Raw genomic sequence first — 24,689 nt, forward strand, 5'->3', positions numbered from 1 at the left:
TGCTGTTTATAATCAGCTAATGATGCCAGATTCATAAATAAATCACTCTTTTGATTGAATCTGATGAACTGGGTCGCAAAAAGGTCACAGTTCACTCATGCACTTCATCGTGCAATTGTGGTATGCACTATTCATTCATCTGAAAAACATTTGTACAGTAATTCAAGATGAACTCAGATCTGTTGACTGCTAACTTCAAAAGTGCCTAAAATTATTTTTCAATTCACTCAAGAGCATTTAGTACTTCACTGAATCAGTGAGTGAGCAGCTCGTTTTTGGAAAAGCTCTCATGTTGGAATGTCAGTCAAGAATGAAACTAACTTTCTCTGTTTTACTGGACAAGTAGGATTACTCTTCACAAAGTCATTGTGCATGTAGCGTATTCATTCGATATCCACATTCAGGTGCAAATACAGTCCATAATGCTCGAAATAGAGACATGAACTCGTACTGCCACTTTTTAAACTTTTACTTTTTAGAGTCGTTTAATGAAATGAATGGCATGAATTGTTCAGTGCTGTGATATAAATATGTGTTGTTTGTTGGTAGTATGAGCGCTGTGCTGGTCTGCACTGATAGTTCCACTCTACTGCTTTCAGCTCTCGCAGGCCAAAGCTGCAGCGCTGCTGTTGTGCTGAGATCCACTACAGAAGAGCTCAGGCAACATAATGCAGTTATCACAGCCACTCTGAAAGCCCAGGAAAAACAGATCGGTCTCCAGGAATGAATATGTCGTTCTCACTGTTCCTGTACTGCGCTGTCATTCCATATCTGTCTTCATGATTTTTTTGTGATGTCTCTGAAGTACTTGTAAAGCATCAACAAATGCATTTGTTGTTTCTTTATTTATTTTACAGGATTAGGTTGTAATCTTCATAAATCCTTAATCTGTATGGCAACTGTTGTGTGTATGTCAGGCAAATGTCAGGAATTTAAGATACTGTACACTGAATGAATTTAGAGAATGTTTCATACAAATGCAGAGACTTCTTTGAATAGCGCAATTTCCAGTAAATGTGCTTACAAAGTAGTCAAACTTCATTGGATTTCTTTTTTTCTTTTTCTTTTTGTGGGATGGAATGAAGTGTGACATTAAAATGCCCCTTTTTCTGGTTTTGTTGTTTGTAGAAATTATGGAGTATTGTGATTAAAAACTCAACACTTTTCACAGTCACTTGAGAACTGACACACTTAATCTGACCCTAGTTAAATATTTATAAACGTTTTTCCATATATATTCCATATACATATATATACGTATATAACTCAACTCTAAATATGCTGATTCTTAAGCACATACAACACAACTATAAAAATCCATGATCATGATGGAGCTCAGACATTAAAGTTCACGTTTTTCGTGTTTTTTTAAAGATTTGATTGTGTTTAAAGTGTGTAATATAACGTGCTCATGTTTCGCGTGTAAAAAACACAGTATTTTTTACACAATTAACTTATCTGTATAGCGCTGTTTTCACTGTCATAAAAACCGGCTGATAACTTCCTTGTTTTTATAAAGCCCCTCCTTCAGAAATACGTAACCAGTTCTGATTGTGCCAGCGGTTCCGCTTACAGCACAGCACGTTGCCCTCCTGGAAACGTGATTGGGCTACTTTTGGACTAGTTTTGAGAAGCAAGTGGGCAGGATTTTTTTTTTTAAACCTGGCAATCCTGATCTGAACACACGTGCTGGAGATGTACTTCTAATCACAGGAGCACCGTTACTGACGAGATGCACATGAAAATCGCATTCGATTTTTTTGCACAGCCCTACCATCTAGTTAAAAAATCTAAACAGCGTTGCCCTTTGTGTAATAAGTTACAGAAACTGTTAAACGCACCAACTTAAATAATAAAATACACTTACTGGTTGTGGTCCATAAACAATGCCTTCTCCAGACAAAGAGGGAACTGCTTCATCTTTCAAGAATAATCTTAGTGCGAATCCGGCATTAAACCGATTGATATTGAGGAAGCTGTCCTCAGCAAAATGTGCTGCACATAGTTTTACATGTGGATTATAATTTTCGGGAACAGAGTTAAACATAAATTGTACCATTGATCTCTAAATACAGAGTCCCTGGGAAGTCCAAATAAAGGTGATTGGACTTCGAAATGAAAATGAAAGCGTTTCGACCACATGGCAACAAGCACACTCTACTAATGGAACTCTTACTTTTCTCCATGCGATGCAACAAGACCACACCCCCTTTTGTGTATTCCTGTGGGCGGAGGTTAGTCAAAAAACTTTTCTAGTGACGTCATTACTGCAGGAAGTAGAGGATAGTCCAAACTGGTCGTTCGATGTAGGCAAATTCTGTTAAATAAAATATCTCGCTTGGCATTGATCTTTGAGCTTTAGAATTTTATTTAGAATTTATTATTTATACTCTAACAACAACATTACACACTAACTAGAGTTTGAAGCATGGGATCACGAAGAACGGGACCTTTAAGATTCACCATGGCAACAGCACTCAACAAAAAGATGTCCACATCTTGCGAGTCAACACATAAGTTTAATTCTTTATTACTGTTATAATATCAGAGGTGAACAGTGGCAGAACTAATATTCATTTTCATGGTATCAGTATGGTTAATAAGTATAAAAACATAATTTAATCAGGTAAGCATAAAAGGTTCATGGGTGAAGGCTACATGAATCTACAAACATTCGACATATTAAATAAATATAATTTTTCCTTACACAAGGCTATCTTATGTAATTTTTCTTATATAGAGAATAAATTCATGCAGTAAGAAAATAATTTTTGCACGGCGAATGAGCGGGTGTCTCTGACCATGTCTTTTTGAATGCATTATTTAGCAAATGTCTCAGCTGCTGACTTGCCTGGCAGATTGTCCTCTGTAGTGTTTTATTAGATGTCAGAATAGAGACTGTACTGGGGTTGGATATATTTAATTAGGGACTGGCACTGTGGCTAATGGTGCAATGTTCCCTGCTTCCTCACTGCAAGAGATGCCAAACAATGAGTTTACAGAGACTTACTCATCTAGGGACACAGCTGCAGGAACAGACATCAAAATAACCTGCACACAGGCGCAATTCACTGTAGATTACATCTGCTATAAACACCTAAATATGTCCTCATTTTTTGTCGTGATGCCGTTTATGCATTTGACCTGATGCAATTAGAGTCGACAGGCCCAGGGAATAGAATGGTTTGTTTTGTCTTCTGAAATATCCATCTTAGGTCAACATGAACCTGCTGCTCCAGAATGGTGTATGCTGGATTGGTGCTGGTCTAGTTGGTGGTCCAGAATTAAGGGTGGAAATGTAATAATTTCGGTTTCTTATTGGTTTCAACAGTTTAGTAATTTACTAAATAATAATAATAGTAAAATCAATCTTACAAACAGTGTGCTTTGACAATAACAATGATATTGAAAAAAAAAATTATAAGTGGAAAAAATGAATGCAATTTAATAACTAGCCTTAAGTATATATTAACCAACAATACTACTGGTAATCAAACAAAGAACGTCATCATGTATTCATTGATTAATATATATATATATATATATTCAGAAAATGATACTGACAAAATTCATAAGGGGCATCTTTACACATCTGACAGTTATTTTGGGCAGTTATTTTTATATTCTCATAGTCATACAATGTAAAGAATTTTCACTGTTAACACGGTCAAGTTTTGATTAATTGAAAGATCAAGGATGTTTTAGGCTGATTAAAAAGATATTCTTGTTAGAAATATATTCTCATAGATAGACATACTCATAGATTGATTACAAAACTATACAGGTATTCAAGGGCAGGCTCTAAGATGGTTTTGATCCTACCTGTCTGATCGCTACCATTTTGTTTATTTAAATGGGGAGTCATCTCATTTATCACCAGTCAAATATGGAGTGCCACAAGGATCCGTCCTAGGTCTCCTTCTGTTTTCAATATACATGTTGCCCCTTGGTAATATTATTAGAAAATACACGATTAGTTTCCATAGTTATGCTGATGATACTCAACTATATATCTCAATGAGACCAGATGAAACTTCTAAGCTAACAGAGTGTTTTAAAAATGTCAAATATTGGATGACCAATAATTTTCTCCTATAAAATCTGAGTGTTATATTAGACAGCAACTTCTTTTGAAAAACATATTTCCCATGTTACAAAAACAGATTCTTCCATCTTAGAAACATTGCCAAGCTACGAAACATGTTACCTATTTCTGATGCAGAGAAGCTAGTTCATGCATTCATGACCTCTATACTGGACTATTGTAATGCACTTCTAGGTGGTTGTCCTGAATCTTCAATAAAAAACTACAGGGAGTCCAAAATGCAGCAGCTAGAGTCCTTACCATGATCATATTACCCCAATTTTACAGTCTCTACACTGGCTACCTATTAAGTTCCGAATCAGTTACAAATTATCATTACTTACCTATAAGGCCCTAAATGGTTTAGCTCATGCGTACCTAACTAGCCTTCTACCACGTTACAATCCATCATGCTCCCTAAGGTCACAAAACGCTGGACTTTTGGTAGTTCCTAGGATAACAAAGTCCTCTAAAGGAGGTAGAGCTTTCTCAAATTTGGCTCCCAAACTCTGGAATAACCTCCTGATAATGTTCAGGGTTTAGACACACTCTCTCTGTTTAAATCTAGATTAAAAACACATCTCTTTCGCCAAGCATTCGAATAATGCATGTCATAAATTGTGACTGCAGTTGCATCTGATCAAATGCGCATTCTTACTCTTTGTCTTTGGTTAAACTAATTAATTTTACTTTGTTGGAACAGCAGCTACGCTAATGATGTCTCTATTTGTTTTTCTGTTTTGCCAGGATTTACACAAGCTCCAGTCTGGATCCAAAACCAAGAAGAGATGATGCTGACCCCCTCAGAGGACCTCAGATGATGCTAACCCTGAATCAACAAACAGAACTAACAAATAATGCTACAAGTGTGATTAAAAATCCTGTCATATGCACATAAACTGACAGTCACCACTTAAAAGCTACTGCTAATTATAGTAGAAACGTAATTTTCTGTAAAGTTGCTTTGTAATGATTTGTATTGTAAAAAGTGCTATAAAAATAAACTTGAATTGAATTGTTTGAAAAGATTTCATTAATTTCAAGGTACATATTTATGAATGTTTTTTTTTTTTTTTTTTGAGTTTTCTCTTTTGACATGTAGCAGATTCATGAGACTTCTCTAATTAAATTTCTCTTGTTAGTCTTTAAGCCCAATATCCCATATGACATTCACACATCGGTGATGTAATCTCCTGTGCAGATGATGAACTCTATGGAGAGATGAGACATAATGAAATTAAGTTGTCCTTTATAAGGAGAGTGATTACTAAGCTTTAGAAAATCCACATTCAATATGTTTTGAAAGCAGGACCATAGCTAGAGCCTTACAGGGGTTTACACCCTTAGGGATGCAACCATCAATCTTTTGTGTTAACATTGAATTTTCCCATCTAATGGGAACAGGTTTTAGGTTATTTGTTCTTGTGTTTTCATGGCTCTAGGCCAGAGCTCTGGGAGTAAACCTGTTCATTTTGATCCCCACTGCCTATCCTTCATATACTGAAATCTGGCCCCTAATGTCCACTTATCGACCGCAAGAAGTGGCCGGGCCCCGTTCACTCTAGTGAGTGATGGTAAAGAAAATGGACGGCTCAGTGTCTGTGCTTCAGATCTTCTGCTGAATGTAAAATATGAGTAAATGATGAATCAGTTTCATTATTTTGTCATAATATTATTTTGTCATTCGTAACTTCTATAAGTTATTTCCAGCATACATAATATGATTAAAAAACATAAAGTTAACACATTTTACATGAAAGCTGTTTGATTAGTTTTGTTGTTGTTGTTATTTTTATTTTTATTTTTTGCATCTCCTTTAAAATAAAAAAAATAATAATAAGATTTCTTCAATGGGTGTCCATTTTCACAATATGGAGGCATTTATCAACAAATGAAAAATGAAGAAATGTCTTCTGATTGATTGATTGATTGATTGATTGATTGATTAATTGATTGATTTATATGTTTGTCAGCATTTAAAAAAAAATAACACTATAAATGTCTATACTACAACTTTTGGTCAGTTTAATGCATTTTTTTTTTTTTTTTTTTTTTGAATTTTGAATTTTGCATTGCTGATAAATCAAATTTAATTTTTATAAAAGATTATATTATATTATATTATATTATATTATATTATATTATATTATATTATATTATATATGCATCTAATTTAGTTCTCCCGGTTAGGACAGTGTCTGGATGTTTTCTTAAGATTCAAATTAATTATTTTAATATTGGCAGCACTATTTTTTATCTACATTTTTAAACAATTGCCTAAACTAACCAGATGTTAATGCTTCTAGTGATGGAGCACCTAGTTAACACCTGGTTGGTGCAGTCTTCATCTGAGACTCAGGTGGATGGATGAATTATAATATTAATCTACCAAAATGTCCAAAATGGTGATTTCTGGGTTAGCATGTGCTGAGAGGTGGCTGATACCGTGGCTCTGCTCGGAAGGTCTTTTTGGATGACTTTTGCAGCTGCTGGCTAGCAGAAATGGAAACCTCCATTCCAGCGAGCAGAGAGAGGACAATATCCAAGGAGTTGTGCCTTTTTCCTGCCTGCAGATCTGTGCCATGCATTATTCATGCTTTATCCAGGTTTAGACATGCGCCCTGGGCCTTTAGACCGGTGTGATCCCTCCACGAAGTATAGCTAGAAAGTTTAGGTCATTTCTTCCATCAGTATTTGTGGGACTAATTCTAAAGCTCTAAATCAAACTGAAGTGTCCTGACCCCTGCCTTCTAGTGCTTGTGGGGCACGGCGGCGTGAAATTGTACAGGCTTTAATGTCTACAGAGACTTTCAGAGGCTATTACGGCTTTGAAAGCAAAAACCAAGCTGTTAGTGGCTTACTGTAAATAAACACAGTTAGGGTCAGATGGGAGAACGGATGGCATTATAAACATCAGTATTATGTTCCTCGCATTCTCACATGAGCTTAACCTGTCATTTTTTTTCTCATTCTCTTCCATTGTGGTACAAGATAATAGAAGCACTGTGGTATTATAGTCTGAGGCCAATATTATCCCATTCTCCTCCTGACACAACAGGGCAAGTCTCATATGTGAGAATTGAGTTATTAGAAAGGCTCTGTTTAACTGTTCCTCTGATTCAACATTTCACCCCATGTCCTATTATGTCCCACACACCCACATCATCTCAGTGATTAACTACCCTTCCAAAGCAAGAGATACAAAACTCTTGCACTTTCTTGCACAATTTTTGGACATATACAAAGGTTGTTATTAAAAAGAGAGATTTGAAATCATTTGTTTGCTTCATTTTTCAATCAAAATTGTAAAAAAAAATATTGCTCTGAAGTTGCTCTATGGGGAACTTAGATTAATGGAGTTTTCAGTAATGTTTTCCCTTAAAAATCAGTTTGACTTTGCCGTTCACACAGAAAGCATTTTTCATTTCACTGCACTGCTTTTCCATCGTTTTTATATGTAAACTAGCTGGACAGATTTCATGCTCTCTTCCCAAAAGTTTGTATGATTCTTTAGGGTCTTCATAGAATGTCTGCAACATACTTAAAATTCTGTCAGCAGTCATAGACAGGGCTTGAGCAATATCATGTCATACTGAGCATAAAATCTGAACAGCGTGATAATTGAGACTGTTTTAGGTTTTTGGGGGGATGAAAAAATGAAGTGAATAGATTTTTATCATTTTTATCATTTTATCATTGTGTCCACAAATCCCACATTTATAAGTAATACAATTTTTAAGTACTATTTTGTGTACTAGCATTTGAATATGCAAGAGTTATCACTGAGGAATAGTAAAAACGAATGAATGACTGGATATCGTCAGTGAAAATTCACTGAACAATGTCAAATGGGACTATAGCTTAAGTCTTCATTTCAAGATTTGAATAATGTCTTAGAGATCTTAGTGAGATGTAAGGTTACTGCGAGTACTGTGTACAACTGTTCTGCTACCCTTTTAAATATTTAGGCAAATCATAGAAAGTTGCACATTCCTGAGTAAACTATATTTTACAGTTGCTCAATAATCACCCCAGTAATGTCACTGATGGCAGTTCCTTATATCTGCTCAGCCAGTATATCATTGTAAAACTGGAGAAAACAGGTTACTCACATTTAGACTAATCACAAAAAGCCACATTCATATACTGAAGGGATAATGCCATATTTCAGCTCTGATGGTGTGTATCAGGCCCACACAACACCGATGCAGAGTAAGCATATTACAAATGGATCAGGTTCTTGCACACATTAACCTTAGGCTGTAATTTCCATTAAAGCTCATCAACCTTCTGTTGTCACAGAAGTTCTACAGGCCTTGTTAAGTCCACTGCTGAGTCTGAGTGTCCTCATAAACATTTGAAGGGCTACTTACTTTTAAAGCCTGCTGAGCTTAAGTCCTCTATCATATATTAATGAGCTCTTAGGAAACCTTGAATTTTTAAAGCAGTGCGGGATGGAGATAAAAATTTAGCCCAAACCGGTTGTCGACATGCCCATCCGGCTTTTGCTGACTCTCTCTCTCTCTCTCTCTCTCTCTCTCTCTCTCTCTTTCTCTCTCTCTTCTCTTGCAGTTGTTATTACTCCTAATGCAAAAGCTTCATTTATTAACAGAAAGGTGCTTTGAGCCATTCGCTCAATCTGTTTCTTTTGTCGGAATAGACTATGTTTATTGTGCATTTAATTTATACTGTTCCCTCTCACTCCCTTTTTTATACTGTTTTCTGTTTGCCGATGTAGGGAAAATCAGTATAAGGCTGATCCATATGTTTTCCCTCAGTATTCCAGACAATCTGGATTTCAACAGCCATTGCAAATGTTGGGAGGATGGTCCTTTCTTTAAAACTGCCCTTAACTCCAAGTGTTGCAAAATGTGGTCACAAAACTGACTATATAGAGCGAAATATTGAGATTAGATATTCAGCTGCAATTTAATGTTAAATTTAAAGTATGTTTATTTTATAATTTAATAATTTAATTAATAGTATGCATAATATTATAAAGACAACATGTTACAAATCAAAATAATTGGTTTGATTTGATTTTTGTCTCCGTTCTAAGGCCAAAACAAATTATTAAAATATAATTAAGAGATAATTTCCTTAGGTTTTTATTATTATTAATTATTATTACTAGTAACGTCACAATATAATATAAACCACATAGGTGTTTTTTATTTTATTTTATTTTAACTCATATATATATATGAATATATATATATATATATATATATATATATATATATATATATATATATATATATATATATATATATATATATATTGTGACGAGTCAGCTGCCTCCTCCCTGATTGTCACCGGCACCCGCGATCCGGAGGAGAACCGCACCCGTTTACACGGCCGACGGGCCAGGATGCCGGGCCGTCCATCCCCTACCAGCGCCGCGGCCGACGAGAGAGATGCGGCCGCTAGAGGAAGCCGCCGCCCCTCGCGCCCCGGACCAAGGAGGGGAGCGCGTGCGGCCGCCGGACTCCGCCCCTTACCTGGACCCTTCCTCCATGAACACTGCCCGACCTACACGAACCCCGCAGCACAACGAGTACACCAGATCCCCTGTTATTTTGGACACTTTCCCCCTTTGGTCACTTTTATTCCCTGTTGTTTTATGATTTCTGTTAATAAAAGCCTCTCCGAGGCCTGACGCCACGCCCACTGTGTCTGTCTTGTGCTCCTCTCGTGACTATATATATATATATGAGATAAAATAAAAAAACACCTATGTGGTTTATATTATATTGTGACGTTACTCTATGGTCTACAGTTATTAGACAGTCTACAGTTATTATTCTGAGGTCAAGCAAGCAAAGCTGGACAACGTTTTACAGCTAAATCTTTTTTTTTTCAAAGGCCAGTGTTGAAATATGGATTTTGTCTCTCAAAGCATGAGCAACTATTGGGAAGATTATAGTCACTCCATATGCTGTATAAGATTTAACCTCAGCACAAACCTCTTTGAAATGAGACCCAGTTATCTGCTCACTGGAAAAAAAATGTTTTCTGATTCACCATCACAATCTTCTACAGCCTTAGTGTTGTAGGTTTGGCAGGAAAGCATAAGAATACTACCATCAAAATGTGTCTGTACACCTCAATTTAAGGAATAGATCACCCAAAATTACAATTTGCTGAAATTTTGTCACACTCATCCAAGATTAAAGTATGTAAAGTGGAAACATGTGTTGGCAATGAACAAATTTCATTTAAAATGTTTTCTTTGGATAAAATGTATTTCCTTTATCCATAATATTGCTTACTCTCATCTTAATTGGGAGGGAAATATAAGCACTGTTTACAAGTGCAAACAGTCCAAAAACACACAGCTTTTAACTTCACAAGACATTAATTGATGGACTGGAGTTGTGTGGATTACAGCTGTTTGAACTCTCATCAGCAGCAACCATTCACAGCAGAGGATCCATTCGTGATGAGCATGCAAGTGATTTAATGCTTAGATCTTGACATCTTGAATGACCTAGGGGTGAGTAGATTTTCAATTTTTTTAATTTTTTTGGTTAATCTGTTGCTTTAAAGAAATATTAGTTATCTGTTACATTACAGATAATGTGTTATCTGTTCTTGTTGTAAAATGTTGCTGCTGCAAATCCTTTTTTGGGGGGTTTTCCTGCACCAGTTTGTTTTTCTTCTTTTCAATCAAGCCTTGTTTTTGAATTAGTTTGAAAATATTGCAAGGACACAAAACTGCAATCAGTTTCTTTGTCATTTTGGTCACAACTTCCATCTTCTTATCATCTTAGTAGCAACTGTTATCAATATTAATATAGGGCTGTCTGATTAGAGAATAAGTGCATGTAAAGTCTGGAGAGATTTGTTTATAGTCATATCCCTACGATGGGTCAGCAGATTTATATATTCACCATGTTTACATTAGTTATGTTTGCAGAAAGAGTTCAGAGGAATATTTCATCCCTTGACTCAAAAAGTGACTGACAATATCTTGGCAGCAGGTGTTCTACTGGAAGCCGTCCAATCACAGAGCACGTTTGTAGAGTGTGCAGCAAAGCTGAAGCCAATCAATTTTAGAGAGAAGTGTTGCAACCAACTCATCCTCCAGCTGAGTCCAGTTCAAAGCACTGTTCAATCATCTTCATGAATTGAGTATCATCACTTTGCAAGAATCCCAAAGCAACCCACACTCCACTGAAGAATGTTCACGGGAACAGAACAGTCGAGCCGTAATATTTTGCATCAGTTTCTTTATTGTAAATGCACTGTGCGTAGAAATTGTATCAAATTTTATATTGCACAATATAAATCAATTGCACTTTTTTCAAGGTATAATGATGCATTTGTGTTATGCTACAAGAATATGCAGGTACTGTGCTCCAATTAAACAACAAGATACTGTGACAAGGGATTTTTTTTTTTGTTTGAACAGATTATTACTTTTAAATATATAACCAATAGTTATCAAAAATGTCTTCCAAGTATGAAGGTTCTTGGGCTACCAGCTAAATACAGTGTTTGGCACAGTAGTGAATTTCTAACACAAATACTGTTAAAAGCTAATAAAATGCGAAGCACAGTTTCTATATACATAGCCCTCTATATGTTACCTGCATTTTTATACTTCCCAATATGTGTTGTGATCGTTTTATTATTTTGCTTTAGGTGGGTAAACAAGCACAAGATTTCAGTGATTGACTGCCATCATTAAAATTTAATTGAGCAAATGACACATCAGCTTGAACAGAGTGGTGTGTTTTATAGAATAGAGCCAATTTCTATTGTTTCATGTTCTGTATTTGTGCACTTTCCACACTATAACACAAAACAGTGATCATCTAAACAGATTTCAGGTATTCTCATATTTTTTCACCATGGAATGTATTGTCTGTTATCTCAAGCCAATTCTCAAGCATCTTTATGAGTCTGAAAAATATATTTACAGAATAATTTACCTCGGGCTACATTATACATGAAGTGTTTGGTTCCAAAACACGATAAAGGCCATTTCTAAAAAATATATATTTAAAAAAAAAATTTTAACCAAGCGTCAACCTCCTGCTCTCTCTCGTGATGCCCACATGGAAGTGACTTAAACTGTATTTCGTCGACTGATCGCTAGAGGCTGGCTGCAAAAATGAGTCAATCCCATAGACTCCCAATGTTAAAATAACATACTTTACAGCAGAAAAAAAACATGTTTACAGCCTGGTTCAAAAATTATTTCGGTATATATAGCTAATTTTGACCTTTATGACAACTGTGAAGGGGGTGATTTTTTTATACCTTGTCCGTTTAAATTATATTAAGCCTTAAAGTTCTGCATAATTAAGGGGGCGGCCATTTGAGTGACAGATGAATTGCCGCTGCTGTCACCGACGTTGAGCTAGGTGGGCGTGGTTTCAGCAACCAGCTCCCGCCTCTTTGACCATTTTCGATTTTCCGGGAGTGACACACTGCCACGATGATGACAGCCCGCTCCACCTACTTTAGGCTTCAAAAACGCTCTTGGGAAACCTAGTTTTCCTCATCCACATTATACTTTGTGATCATCATCTCATCAGTAAAGCCGGTTCAGTGATCCCGGTAAACCTCCATCACATGCTTTCAGATGGAAATTATTCAGATGCATTTATAGGCCGTAGCCGTAGATCACAGACAAGCTAGGCGATATCATTAGATGAATCACATTTGATTATGAACACGATATTTAGTAGATTGTCAGTGTACTGTTTTTATTAATAACATTTATGTTTTTGTTAATACAGCACATATCATTAGTCAACTAAATGAATGTAACATGGCAAAGATGAATGCACTTTTGGAAGTTGAATGTAAGGGAAATGTCATTTTGGAATTTATGTGGTCTAATGTGATATTGTTGTTCATGTTCTTATTCATGATGAAATTTTCTTTTATTGTTGTTATTAACAAGATGACCCATTGAATTCATTTAAGAAGTGATAACTGATGAATGTATTTTTAGTCCAGTGCCTGTATGTAAGATATATTGACCAAGTTCAGAGGCTGTCATATGTGGATCAACTTACCATGTTGTGTATTTAGATCAGTTTTAATATGAAAAATAACTTTCATATTGATTCAGTGGATTTAGTGCATTTTGAGAAAAAATTATAATAATACAATTTTATAATAAATCTTTGAAAATTGATTTATTGCGTTTTGGAACCAAACTCTTCAAATACAGTGTCATTTTCCCAAGAAAATACTTTCAGACCTGAACATCTGCAAATCAAAATTTACTGTAAAGGTTTTTCTTATTCCAGAAATATTGATTTCCCATTATTTGATGCCGATCCATATAATTGAAAGACAAATCACTGTATTTTTGTAAAATTATTAATATTATTATTTTACTTTTATGAGAACACCAGTGTGTAAACCTTTTTTCATTCATACTGTACATTTACAGCCTAACCATTTCTGACACACTAATTGTGCATTCTCAACATTTTCCAGAAATAATACTTCTACAAAGTCATTGATTATTAGTGCATCCAGTCAGCTGATTCTGCATTTACTCACTAATTTAATTTCATTAATTTAATTTATTCTGTCATAGAATGATAATCAATTTTCATGTCAAATTTAAGAAGCAAGAGACTTTGAGAAAGAAAGAAAAAACGAAAGAAAGACTGGTAAAGAGACAGAAGCATATCTCAGCTATCAAATGTACTTTATAATAAAGTGTGTGCTTTGCTGATTAGATGTCTTTGATGTACGGCTCCAAGTAGCTTTGTGGCAAACTAGCATTTAGCTTTGAAGTTTCTTGTCGCCTCTGCAGGATCCCTAAATTAAAATGGAACAAATGTAGAAAGAAGAAAGAGAGATCTCAGAGTTAGACACTGTAAAATATACACACATGCACAATGCATCTGCAAACATCCCTGCTCTCTTACCTTGCTAACTTTACTAAACCTATAAGGATCCTTGAGTAATCCCATTGAAAAATGTGAGATCAGGTGAATTCTGCAGTTCCCAAACTCAAGAGGGTTTATCAGAGGTTCATGAATAGAAAACAACTGTTATTCCTCATTAGAATCCAGACGCTCAGTGGATCCCATGTTCCAAAACGGTAGCTAGCAGTGAGCATTTATCCATGTTTATCCGATTAGTCAAGCAAAATTCCACTAGAATTCACTCATTGTGATGGTTTCAGGGATCCAGGATCCATGTTAGAGGAACCAGAGTTTCCAACGTGCATGCTTCTTGGACTCAGTCTTGGACTCAGTCTTGGACTTGCGTTTGGGGGTAGAGGTGAACACCTCGTGTGTGTAAGGCAGAGAAGGGTAGGACGGCTCTTCGAATGGACACAGTCTCTTCAGTAAGGGCTGAAGTTTGTCCTCTTGAAGTTTAAAGTCTAGTTCCACACTAAAAAAGAAAAAAGGGAACATTATAGATGAGGAAAGCGTAGTGTAGATATCATATCAAAGGAGATTACACAAAAATGTCTTGATTAGGATCTACAAGTAAACTAGTCAAATTAAAGCCAGCAATAAATCAAATTTGACTCCATTTACTTAATTTTTTTTAAAAATGTATTTTCCATATCTTATTGTGCCTATTTCATCAGCGACATCCCAAAACTCTATTCCAAAGTGCATTAATAAATTTTCTTCTGAATTTTTCATCATGCAACCCTCTGAAACATCTTTTATTTTCTGTCCTTTGGTCTGTTACAAAAGTTATTATTATTTTTTTTTAAATGGTAATTGTTTTATTATTGTTTTTATTAAAGAAATTAATGTGTTACTTGGCAAGGATTCATTAAATATATCAAGTGGCATTAAAGACGTTTACTTTGTTAAATATATATAAAAACATAAAAACTTTTTTTTTATAAATGATGTTCTTTTGAAGTTTTTATTCATCAAAGAATACTGAAAAATATAATGAATATTATGTTTCCACAAAAACATTGAGCAGCTTTTCAACATTAATTTTAATATTTGGATGTATTAAATACCAATGGATGTAATCAATTTGTCTACTTCCTGTTGAAATCCTCTTTCACTCATTAATAATTTGACAGTAAAATGAGTTGGAAATGCTTTTTTATGTTCAAGTTTTGTCTAACTTAGAAAATGTTATGAGCGTATACCACCTCATTCCTGACCTCTTACATCATGACTAAGCTGTTTAGCTCAGTCTCAGCGTTTGTGTGTATGTTTGTGTATTTGACTGTCCCCGCACAGCCACAGTCAGACCTAGTCATAATCCCATGACAATCAGATGATTCCTGATGATTGCAGTGGCTAAACTCCCAGATTAACCATCAGGGGCAGCTTTAATCTGATCTAAATGAAATCATTCACAAAGCAACGTCTGACTCGTCAGTGTAAAGAACAGAGACAGACAGACCAATCACACACATTCAACTGCCCTATTCCTCACTCGCCCCCTTCTTTTTTACTTTCCTGCACTACAAATGAGCTTATTGGAAATCAATGTTGTTTGACTCATAAATTCCTTCATTCTTAAAAGATTTGTGCAAAAAGAGAGCTCTCTAACCAAAGTGCAGCATGGGAGTCAATTATGTTTATCTACGACTACACTGGTTTGCGGTAAGGAACACTTTATATATGACAATCAAGCTTTTTGGCTTTCATTTAAGGTTTTGTATTGGATAACACACATTTAGTTTGATTATAAGATGCTATGGTGAAACGTAGACATTAATTGTTCAGATCATTATGGAATAATGTACTGAATTTCAAAGCCTTTAAAAATACAATAGCACTTTAGCACAATTCCACACATGCACACCCTAAACCAAGGACATTTCCTATCACATATGTATCGAGACAACAGAACGAACCAAAAACAAACTAAAACCCATGGAGACAGCAATCTGCATCTTATTTTCAAGTCTGTCCTGGATTTGCACAAATGATCAGAAAAACTTATCTGGCATGGTATATTTAGAAGCTGCAGTTTTGTGTATTCACAGAACTAGTGAAAGCTCAGCGATTCTCAGCAGACACTCTGGGGGTAAAAGAGAATGGAACAACCACATGCTCCTGCTCCAGGTTGGGCTAAACTACACAATTAATCACATGAAAAACCCAAACAGTTACCTTGTGTACACTGCCAGCTAATGTTGGGAATTATTAAAAATGTTCTGGTTCCGGTTCCACCTAACGGTTCCGGTTCTGATTCCATTTCCAGTTCCATTAAAAATAATCAGAACACCGGTGCTAGTCTGCTTACAGCACTTGGTCACATGTCGCACCAGAACCTTAGAAATTGCTTTCGGTTCCCAACCCTACTGCCAGCAGGGGGGTGTAAAACATATGGGTGGCTGGTGAATAATGCATAGCAAACAATTGCAGGATCTGCAAACCTGGCTCAGAATGGAGATGATGTCTTAAGTTTATCAAGTATCCTAAGAAATGTTCTTTATTTTCTGTTCTCTTATATGGAGTTTTGTAACCACAAATTCTGATTATCTGTTACAGCCGAATTTGATTGATACACCATTTTGTAAAGATACTGTTGGAAAAAGAAAAAATCCCACTCTACGAAAAAAATGTAAATGTACAACCAATTATATGATTTATACAGTATATGACAATACATGATTATGACTTCCTGGACAGCTTCAAACGGAAAATACTTCTAGTCTATTAACTAGAAATGAGAAATTCTAATAATAATAAAATATTATGCGGCACAACTGTTTTCAACACTGATGAAAATAAACGAATCTTGATCACCAAATCAGCATATTAGAATGATATCTGAAGGAACATGTGACACTGAAGACTGAAGTATTGTCTGCTGAAAACTCAGCTTTGCCATTACAAGCATAAATTACATTGTAAAATACATTACATTATATATAAAGCAGTTATTTTAAAGTATATTAATAATAATATTACTGTTTTTACTGTATTTTTGTTACAAAAATAACAATGTAGCACTTCTGAGCATAGGTAGAAAATATTTGTAAAAATCGTACCCCAAACCTTTTATTATTTGTTTGAGTGTGTGTGTGTGTGTGTGCACGTGTATGTGTATGTGCATGCATGTGTGTGTGCTGGTTTATCCTTGCATTATGGGGATCAAATGCGCCCACAAGGATAGTAAAACCTGAAAATGCCAACAAGTTTTCTGTGATGGCTAGGTTTAGGGGTAGTATTGGGTTAGAGGAATTAAAATATTGTTTGGTCAATATAAAACAATATAATTATATGAAAAGTCCCCACAATTCAAAGAAACATAACAGGTGAGTGTGTGTTTGTATGACCTGGTATTCCCTAATTTAGGAGGACCAAACTTCCCCATAAGCATAGTAATACCAGTTCATTTTAACCTTACGGGTAATCCTATGAACCCAAGGTTATTGCTCAATTATTTGCTTCACTGCTTTATTGTAATGCAGAAACATACACACACAAACATGCATACGGTCAAACCCGCAGGGGTTGTAGACATGGAGCTAAATATTTAATCACAGTAACACTGAACCTCATCCTTTATACAGGTTTACAAACATTCAGCCGTGAGCTTCGGTCAATGACAGGGTACAAACCCAGCCAGGCAGATGCAAGAAATATTATGTTCAAACACTTTACCGCAGGGACAAACTGTAATAGGTTCAGTCAATGAGAGGCTGTATTAAAAGAAAAGCTCAATCTTGGACACAACAATGTCAAATGTTATGTTCCAGTACGAGTCAAGATAGCAATTGATTTTAGTAGGAGGCCTAAAGGTTTTTATCAGAGAGAGCGGAGGCTGGTGCAGGAGATCAGCTGCATCATTTCTGAGGGTTTTACTGAAGTGAGTGGATTATTATCAAGCTCTGTCTGTAATTTCTGCTCAAGCCGCACTGCTGTCCATCCCTGCTGTGCACATTGGCAGGTATCTCTGCCACCTCTCATTCAAACTAACCACTCGTCCTCCAGCAACCTGACATGTGACCCGCTTGAGTCCATTTGTCTGGATTCATGTGGTGCCGTGTGGACAGCACAGACTGAGGTGGTGCTGAAGGACGGGGCCCATCGGGTAACTAATGGCCACATTGCTCTTGCCTTTAGAAGGCAGCCGCAGAGTGAACTTATCCAGTCCACTATGCCAACAAAAGGCATCACAATCAATGCATCCTCACTAGCCACTATGCCAGTTCCAACGCAAATATTATCAACACTGTCATGTAACCTCATGTCTCATTCACCAGAGAGAAACATTACAGTACAAAGCACATAATATTACAATAAAAAAGCCTTCTATTCTCTCTTGGTCTGCAATAGCATAATGGAATGTGCTGATGACTTATAAGGTCTATGTTAACAGGGTGTGCAGAGGTATGCAAATGCCCGCGGACCAAGGAACACGATTGGATGAACATTTTATTCTCCTACACCTTCCACAGATCAAATAAATACATATAAATACTGTACATTTTAGACCACTTATCTTATTGATTGTTATCGGGATGTGAAGAGAATTTCAACCAGCATAACAAAAAAAAGTTTTTGAGCCAAATCACCTTTAATTCCTGAATGAATCAGCCTTTGAACAAATCGAATGAATGAATGAATAACTTAGTGACTTAATAATTTAATCCCTGACGAATGACAAGCGACAGACTGGAAGTCATTCATTAAGAATGGACAGTAGTGATTGGTTGATTTGTCTAATTTTAAATATTCCATCATGTTTGATTAAAATACATAAATCACTATGATTTTATAAAAATGCATGGTTAAAAATAAAAAAAAATAACTTATTGTCTCAGGTATACAGAAAATGCATTTGTGAGCCCTAAAAACTGATGTTAGCCAGTTTAAATATAAAATATAATTTCCAAACTATGTGTGAACACAGCCATATTTATCACTGCTCATCTGCTTGTGTTTGAACACAGCCATTGTGATTAAGCTGCATTTCTCTGAGCTGCACGGTTGTTAGGCTGAGAAAAATAGAGAGTGAGAATGGGGACACTTTCCTACATTTTGAGAAATCATCTGGAGCCTGTGAAAAGTTTAGGATTTACCAATTTATTTCTGGTTCATAAATACTTAATGGAAACTGACTTGCTGCTTACAATGAGAAATACTGCAGCCTTTAAAAGTAAGATGAGGATATCTGCATCATACCATCTCAGTAATTGATGCACGCAAGTCACTTAAAGTAATGAATTATTTTTTTTAAATACCGTATAGAGGAACCAAATGGAGAGAATGGCAACTGTATTTGGCACCATTATTGTGCCTTTTTCATAAGGAAGGATATTGCCAAGCGTCTGTAGATACCCACTGGGCCGCCGTGAGACGTGACACAAAATAAATGAAATTGGAATGGAAAAGGTGCTAAATGCGAACAGTAGGAATACCACAGGGAGTTATCTTGTACGGCGCGCAAGAAAACTGATGGTTGCCACTATTTGAAAAACTGATGCTTTCCCCTGGGGAAGTCGTGGCCTAGTAGTTAGAACGTTTGACTCCTAACCCTGTGTATGTGCACTTTGGATGGGTTAAATGCAGAGCACAAATTCTGAGTATGGGCCACCATACTTGGCTGTACGTCAAATCACTTATTTCAAAACTCGAATGGTTATTTTTTTCTTACTTCTGATGAATGAGTCATGCCTGTCTCCCATCAGCACACCCTTGAGGACAGAGGCTGCGACAGGACGGCCATAATTCTGGCTGTTCGTTCAGTTGCTATATGTTTCCCAGTATGTGTCCAACAACAGAGGCATCGCAGCAAATCACACAATGCTGGCTTCAATATTTTGACATATGAGAATGTAAAAATATACAGAAGTGTATGTACGGTGATGTCTACACAGGTGCAAATGTTTTCAGGCACATGAGCATGCTGGTACTATTTTGTCTTTATATGCACAGAAGTTTTTTTTTTTTTTAAGTCAGCTGTTAGCATCACAATATATCATGCAGTTGACCTATTTATTTTATTATACATTCTTCTTCTTTTTCTCCACATGACTGGGTTATTTATTAATTATTTGTCTTCCACATAAAAGAGAAAGTCATTCAGGTTTGGAACAACATGAGGGTAAGTAAATGAATGTTTTCAGTATGTTTCCTATGATATTTCTAATATTGCTTTAGCAATGACACCATTAACTGTCACTGCGAGGCCTCATCCTACAAAATATGCTTATTTTTTTAACCAAGTAGTGCACATACTCAGCTTTTGAGAACATATTCAGCGAGTCTTATGGTTCAGTGAGGAATTAAGTCCTTGGATTATAAACCCGATGTTGTTTTGCCATATGTTCTGGTGCACTGGGTATTTGATAAGAATCTCTGTAGCCATGTTCTCTTAGATACGAGTGCCAAACAAAAGCACAAAGTATTTGAGCTTAGTTGAAATGATGCAAACGTGGAATGGGAATCAAGAATCAAGGTTCCTCTAAAGCACTCTAAGGGTTCAGACTAAAAAAATATATAAAAATAACCACAACATATAGTTTGGTATTTGCTTATTGAGACTACACATAGCTTAAAAAATCAGTCATTTTTTTAATTGGCCTTTTTTTTTTTTTTTTACACAAAACTGCAAACGGCAGTCCTGACCTTTCTTTTAACTTCTTAATAGATATTAAATATATGAATATATGAATCATAATTTATTTTAATTCTTAACAAGGTTGCACGGTTGGGCTCTCCTTAAGCTCTTATTAGCAGAAAGGTGCTTAAATGTTCATGAATCTAATGCTTTTTTCTATACATTTAACAGTGTATAAATTCAAAGATTAAGGCCAGTTGTCTAGCACATGGAAAAAAATATGTAATTAAAATGGGGGGAAAGTTAATAATATAATATAATATAATATAATATAATATAATATAATATAATATAATATAATATAATATAATATAATATAATATAGCATTTTAGAACACACACACTCACACACACATTCAAAAAAAAAAACAGCTATGATGTAGTACTCAAATTATTCACTATTCAGTGCCTTAGTACTCAAAGACACTCAAAGCATTCACTTTTGCCAATGTTTGGAAGAGGAATACACATGAAATAGTTTTGGGTTGAGAGAAGAATGTGCCATTTTTTAAAACAATAGTGTGGCACAGTATGCTTCAGCCAGCTGCTTGGTTGTTTGCTGGGAGCATGCTGCTCTCTTAGAGTGCCTCCTCTGCTCCTTTGAGTAAGTTGTGATGGAGGAACAGCGAGAGCTCTCTTACACCATGCTGGCATCCATTTTAAACCCTGTATGGGTCATGTGGAGTACAGTGAATAAACAATGAACTTTGACCATTATTTTGATGATTATAACGGACAACTAAGGAAAATCCCAAATTTAGTATCTCAGGAAATTTGAATATTGTGAAAAGATTCAATATTGAAGACACCTGGTGCCACAATCCAATCAGCTAATTAACTCAAAACACCTGCAAAGGCCTTTAAATGGTCTCTCAGTCTAGTCCTGTAGGCTACACAATCATGGGGAAGACTGCTGACTTGACAGTTGTCCAAAAGATGACCATTGACACCTTGCACAAGGAGGGCAAGATACAAAAGGTCATTGCAAAAAAGGCTGGCTGTTCACAGAGCTCTATGTCCTAGCACATTAATAGAGAGGCGAAGGGAAGGAAAAGAAAAAAGTGGACAAGCAATAGGGATTACCACACCCTGGAGAGGATTGTAAAACAAAACCCATTCAAAAATGTGGGGGAGATTCACAAAGAGTGGACTGCAGCTGGAGTCAGTGCTTCAAGAACCACTACGCACAGACGTATGCAAGACATGGGTTTCAGCTGTCACATTCCTTGTGTCAAGCCACTCTTGAACAACAGACAGCGTCAGAAGCGTCTCGCTTCAAAAAGGACTGGACTGCTGCTGAGTAGTCCAAAGTTATGTTCTCTAATGAAAGTAAATTTTGCTTTGGAAATCAGGGTCCCATAGTCTGGAGGAAGAGAGAAGAGGCACACAATCCACGTTGTTTGAGGTCCAGTTTAAAGTTTCCACAGTCAGTGATGGTTTGGGCTCCCATGCCATCTGCTGGTGTTCGTCCACTGTGTTTTCTGAGGTCTAAGGTCAACGCAGCCATATACCAGGAAGTTTTAGAGCACGTCATGCTTCGTGCTGCTGACCAACTTTATGGAGATGCAGATTTCATTTTCCAACAGAACTTGGCACCTGCACACAGTGCCAAAGCTTCCAGTACCTGGTTTAAGGACCATGGTAGCCCTGTTCTTAATTGGCCAGCAAACTCGCCTGACCTTTACCCCTATAGAAAATCTATCGGGTATTGGGAAGAGAAGGATGTGATATGCCAGACCCAAGAATGCAGAAGAGCTGAAGGCCTCTATCAGAGCAACCTGGGCTCTCTTAACACCTGAGCAGTACCACAGACTGATCGACTCCATGCCACGCCGCATTGCTGCAGTAATTCAGGCAAAAGGAGCCCCAACTAAGTATTGAGTGCTGTACAAGCTCATACTTTTCATGTTCATACTTTTCAGTTGGCCAAGATTTCTAAAAATCCTTTCTTTATATCGGTCTTAAGTAATAACCAAATTTTCTGTGATACTGAATTTGGGATTTTCCTTAGTTGTCAGTTATAATCAAAATAAAAGAATTAAATTAAATAAAAAAAATTTAAAGAAATAAACATGAAATATATCAGTCTGTGTGTAATGAATGAATATGATATACAAGTTTCACTTTTTGAATGGAATTAGTGAAATAAATCCACTTTTGGATGATATTCTAACTATATAACCAGCACCTTTGAATTCACATGTTGCACAGAGACTGGTGAAATTTCACTGGTATTGGTATCAGCTACTGAAAGTGGTTCATTACAACCTTAAAATGTAGAATGAAGTGTTTTTTTTGACCACACACACAGAAAGAGAGAGAGAGTCATAAACTGCTATGATTCACTTACCCCAACCTAAGCTAGGACAACCTTTTCCCTCTTCACCAGCTCATCACTTTGGTAACTATGACAACCACATCACCTTCACCAATACATGTCTCTGTTTCTGCTCAGCATTCTTTTCATATTAATTTCACAGTGTGTCCTCTTCAGTAAGAACCTCCAGTAGTAGGTTATAGGGTAGGGTGTCCAGACATCCCGTTTCTCCCAGGACAGTCCCGTATTTCAGCTCTATTTTTAGTGTCCCGACATATTTTGAAAAAATCAATGGTTTGTCCCGTATTTCCAAATTTCTTTACAAGTGGGAGATCAGAGCAAGTAGTAGAAGTGTTCTATAATGCAATAATAGTCTAATCAAAGGTAACTAAGCTTGTCGTTGGACAAAATTACCATCCAATTACAATTTGTTATCGATTGCAGTAAGTGAAGGTTGGATAGATCATGCTGAATGACAAACAGAAATGCTCTCTCAGCCGCTCGCCCTCACGATCCCAGTTCTGCGATCAGTTCTCCTTGTGTCTTTATTGTCAAATACACACAACAGCTGTCAAAATCTCCATCATGTGGTGTATCTCACATACTTAAATACAATCGGTTATGGCTTAAGTGAACATATGCATCCCCTGTTATAGGGTGTCTCTGTAAAAAGCATTGAATTGCAATTTAACACCACTATAATGCCCTCCCAAACGCACTGTCTTTCCACCCTGAACTGTTCCTAAGAACCAAAACCAATTACAGCTTTTACAAATAAGATCCTTCAATTTCATGGTTTACTTAACAATCGGAAGCACCCCTGAGCAGAACAGATGAATATTCACGATAAACACAATAACAATCAAATAAACAGTCCTTTAACACAGATGCAAGCAATAATATCATATCTTACCAGTGCAACATTTTAGATTTAATTTGATAAAGACTTTTTAATTGTTCTTTTCATTAAGTCTGAAAATTCTGGCATCATTACTCAGCATTATGTCATTCCAAATTATAATATAATATAATATAATATAATATAATATAATATAATATAATATAATATAATATAATATAATATAATATAATATAATATAATATAATATAATATAATATAATAGTGCATTTCAAGTCCTCTGGGCCAGTGTTTAAAGAGTGCTGACATGCTGATACAGTATGCATATCGGTGTGTATTTGACTTCCCTGACTGTCCAAACTGAATTGCATATTTTTGATTTCTTTTCTGACCTATGTTATATATCCCATGGTCGTCTGGTAGGCGATGAAATGCTGCATTTGTCTGATGATACATGGCATGCCTTTATGTACATGTCACTGCGTTTGATTTCAGTGTATAAATGAATTAATACAAAAATGCTTGAGAGGCAAAATGTTTATGTTATGCTCCCACGTGTCAGCATACTATGTGTGTGTGTAATATAGGTGTGCTGCATTCTGGGTTTAAAAGCCATATTGGTCTGAATTGACATGGGGGTAATTATTGCTTTTACAACAAAATCAGCAAACCCATACATTTAAGAGGAATGGTTCTGAAAATCATACAGTTACATTAGTTTCTTAAAGAACAAACTTTTAAAAATAGAATAAATAAACAACTCTAGATTTACAGTTCATGCCAGATCTAATTTTTTTTTTCAATTGGTTTGGTTGGTAAAAAAAAAAGTCCATATGTGGCATGCATCAAAGGAACTCACTCAGTCATGATATTTTAGATTTTATCCT

At 36.0% G+C, this 24,689-nt stretch overlaps 1 protein-coding gene across 1 annotated transcript in view; it reads right to left on the reverse strand.

Annotated features, from left to right (window-relative positions):
* Window positions 1-13,231: 13,231 nt before the first annotated feature.
* LOC128031471 (inhibitory synaptic factor 2A-like) overlaps window positions 13,232-24,689 on the reverse strand; it is a 39,061-nt gene continuing 27,603 nt past the window's right edge. The window contains exons 4-5 of the mRNA XM_052619752.1: window positions 13,987-14,458; window positions 13,232-13,876 (exon numbers count right to left, since the gene is read on the reverse strand). Coding sequence (XP_052475712.1) covers window positions 14,263-14,458 — 196 coding nt within the window. The 3' untranslated portion in view covers window positions 13,232-13,876; window positions 13,987-14,262. The remainder of the gene's footprint in view (window positions 13,877-13,986; window positions 14,459-24,689) is intronic.

The sequence above is a fragment of the Carassius gibelio genome, chromosome A17 (assembly GCF_023724105.1).
Source record: "Carassius gibelio isolate Cgi1373 ecotype wild population from Czech Republic chromosome A17, carGib1.2-hapl.c, whole genome shotgun sequence".
NCBI lineage: Eukaryota > Metazoa > Chordata > Actinopteri > Cypriniformes > Cyprinidae > Carassius > Carassius gibelio.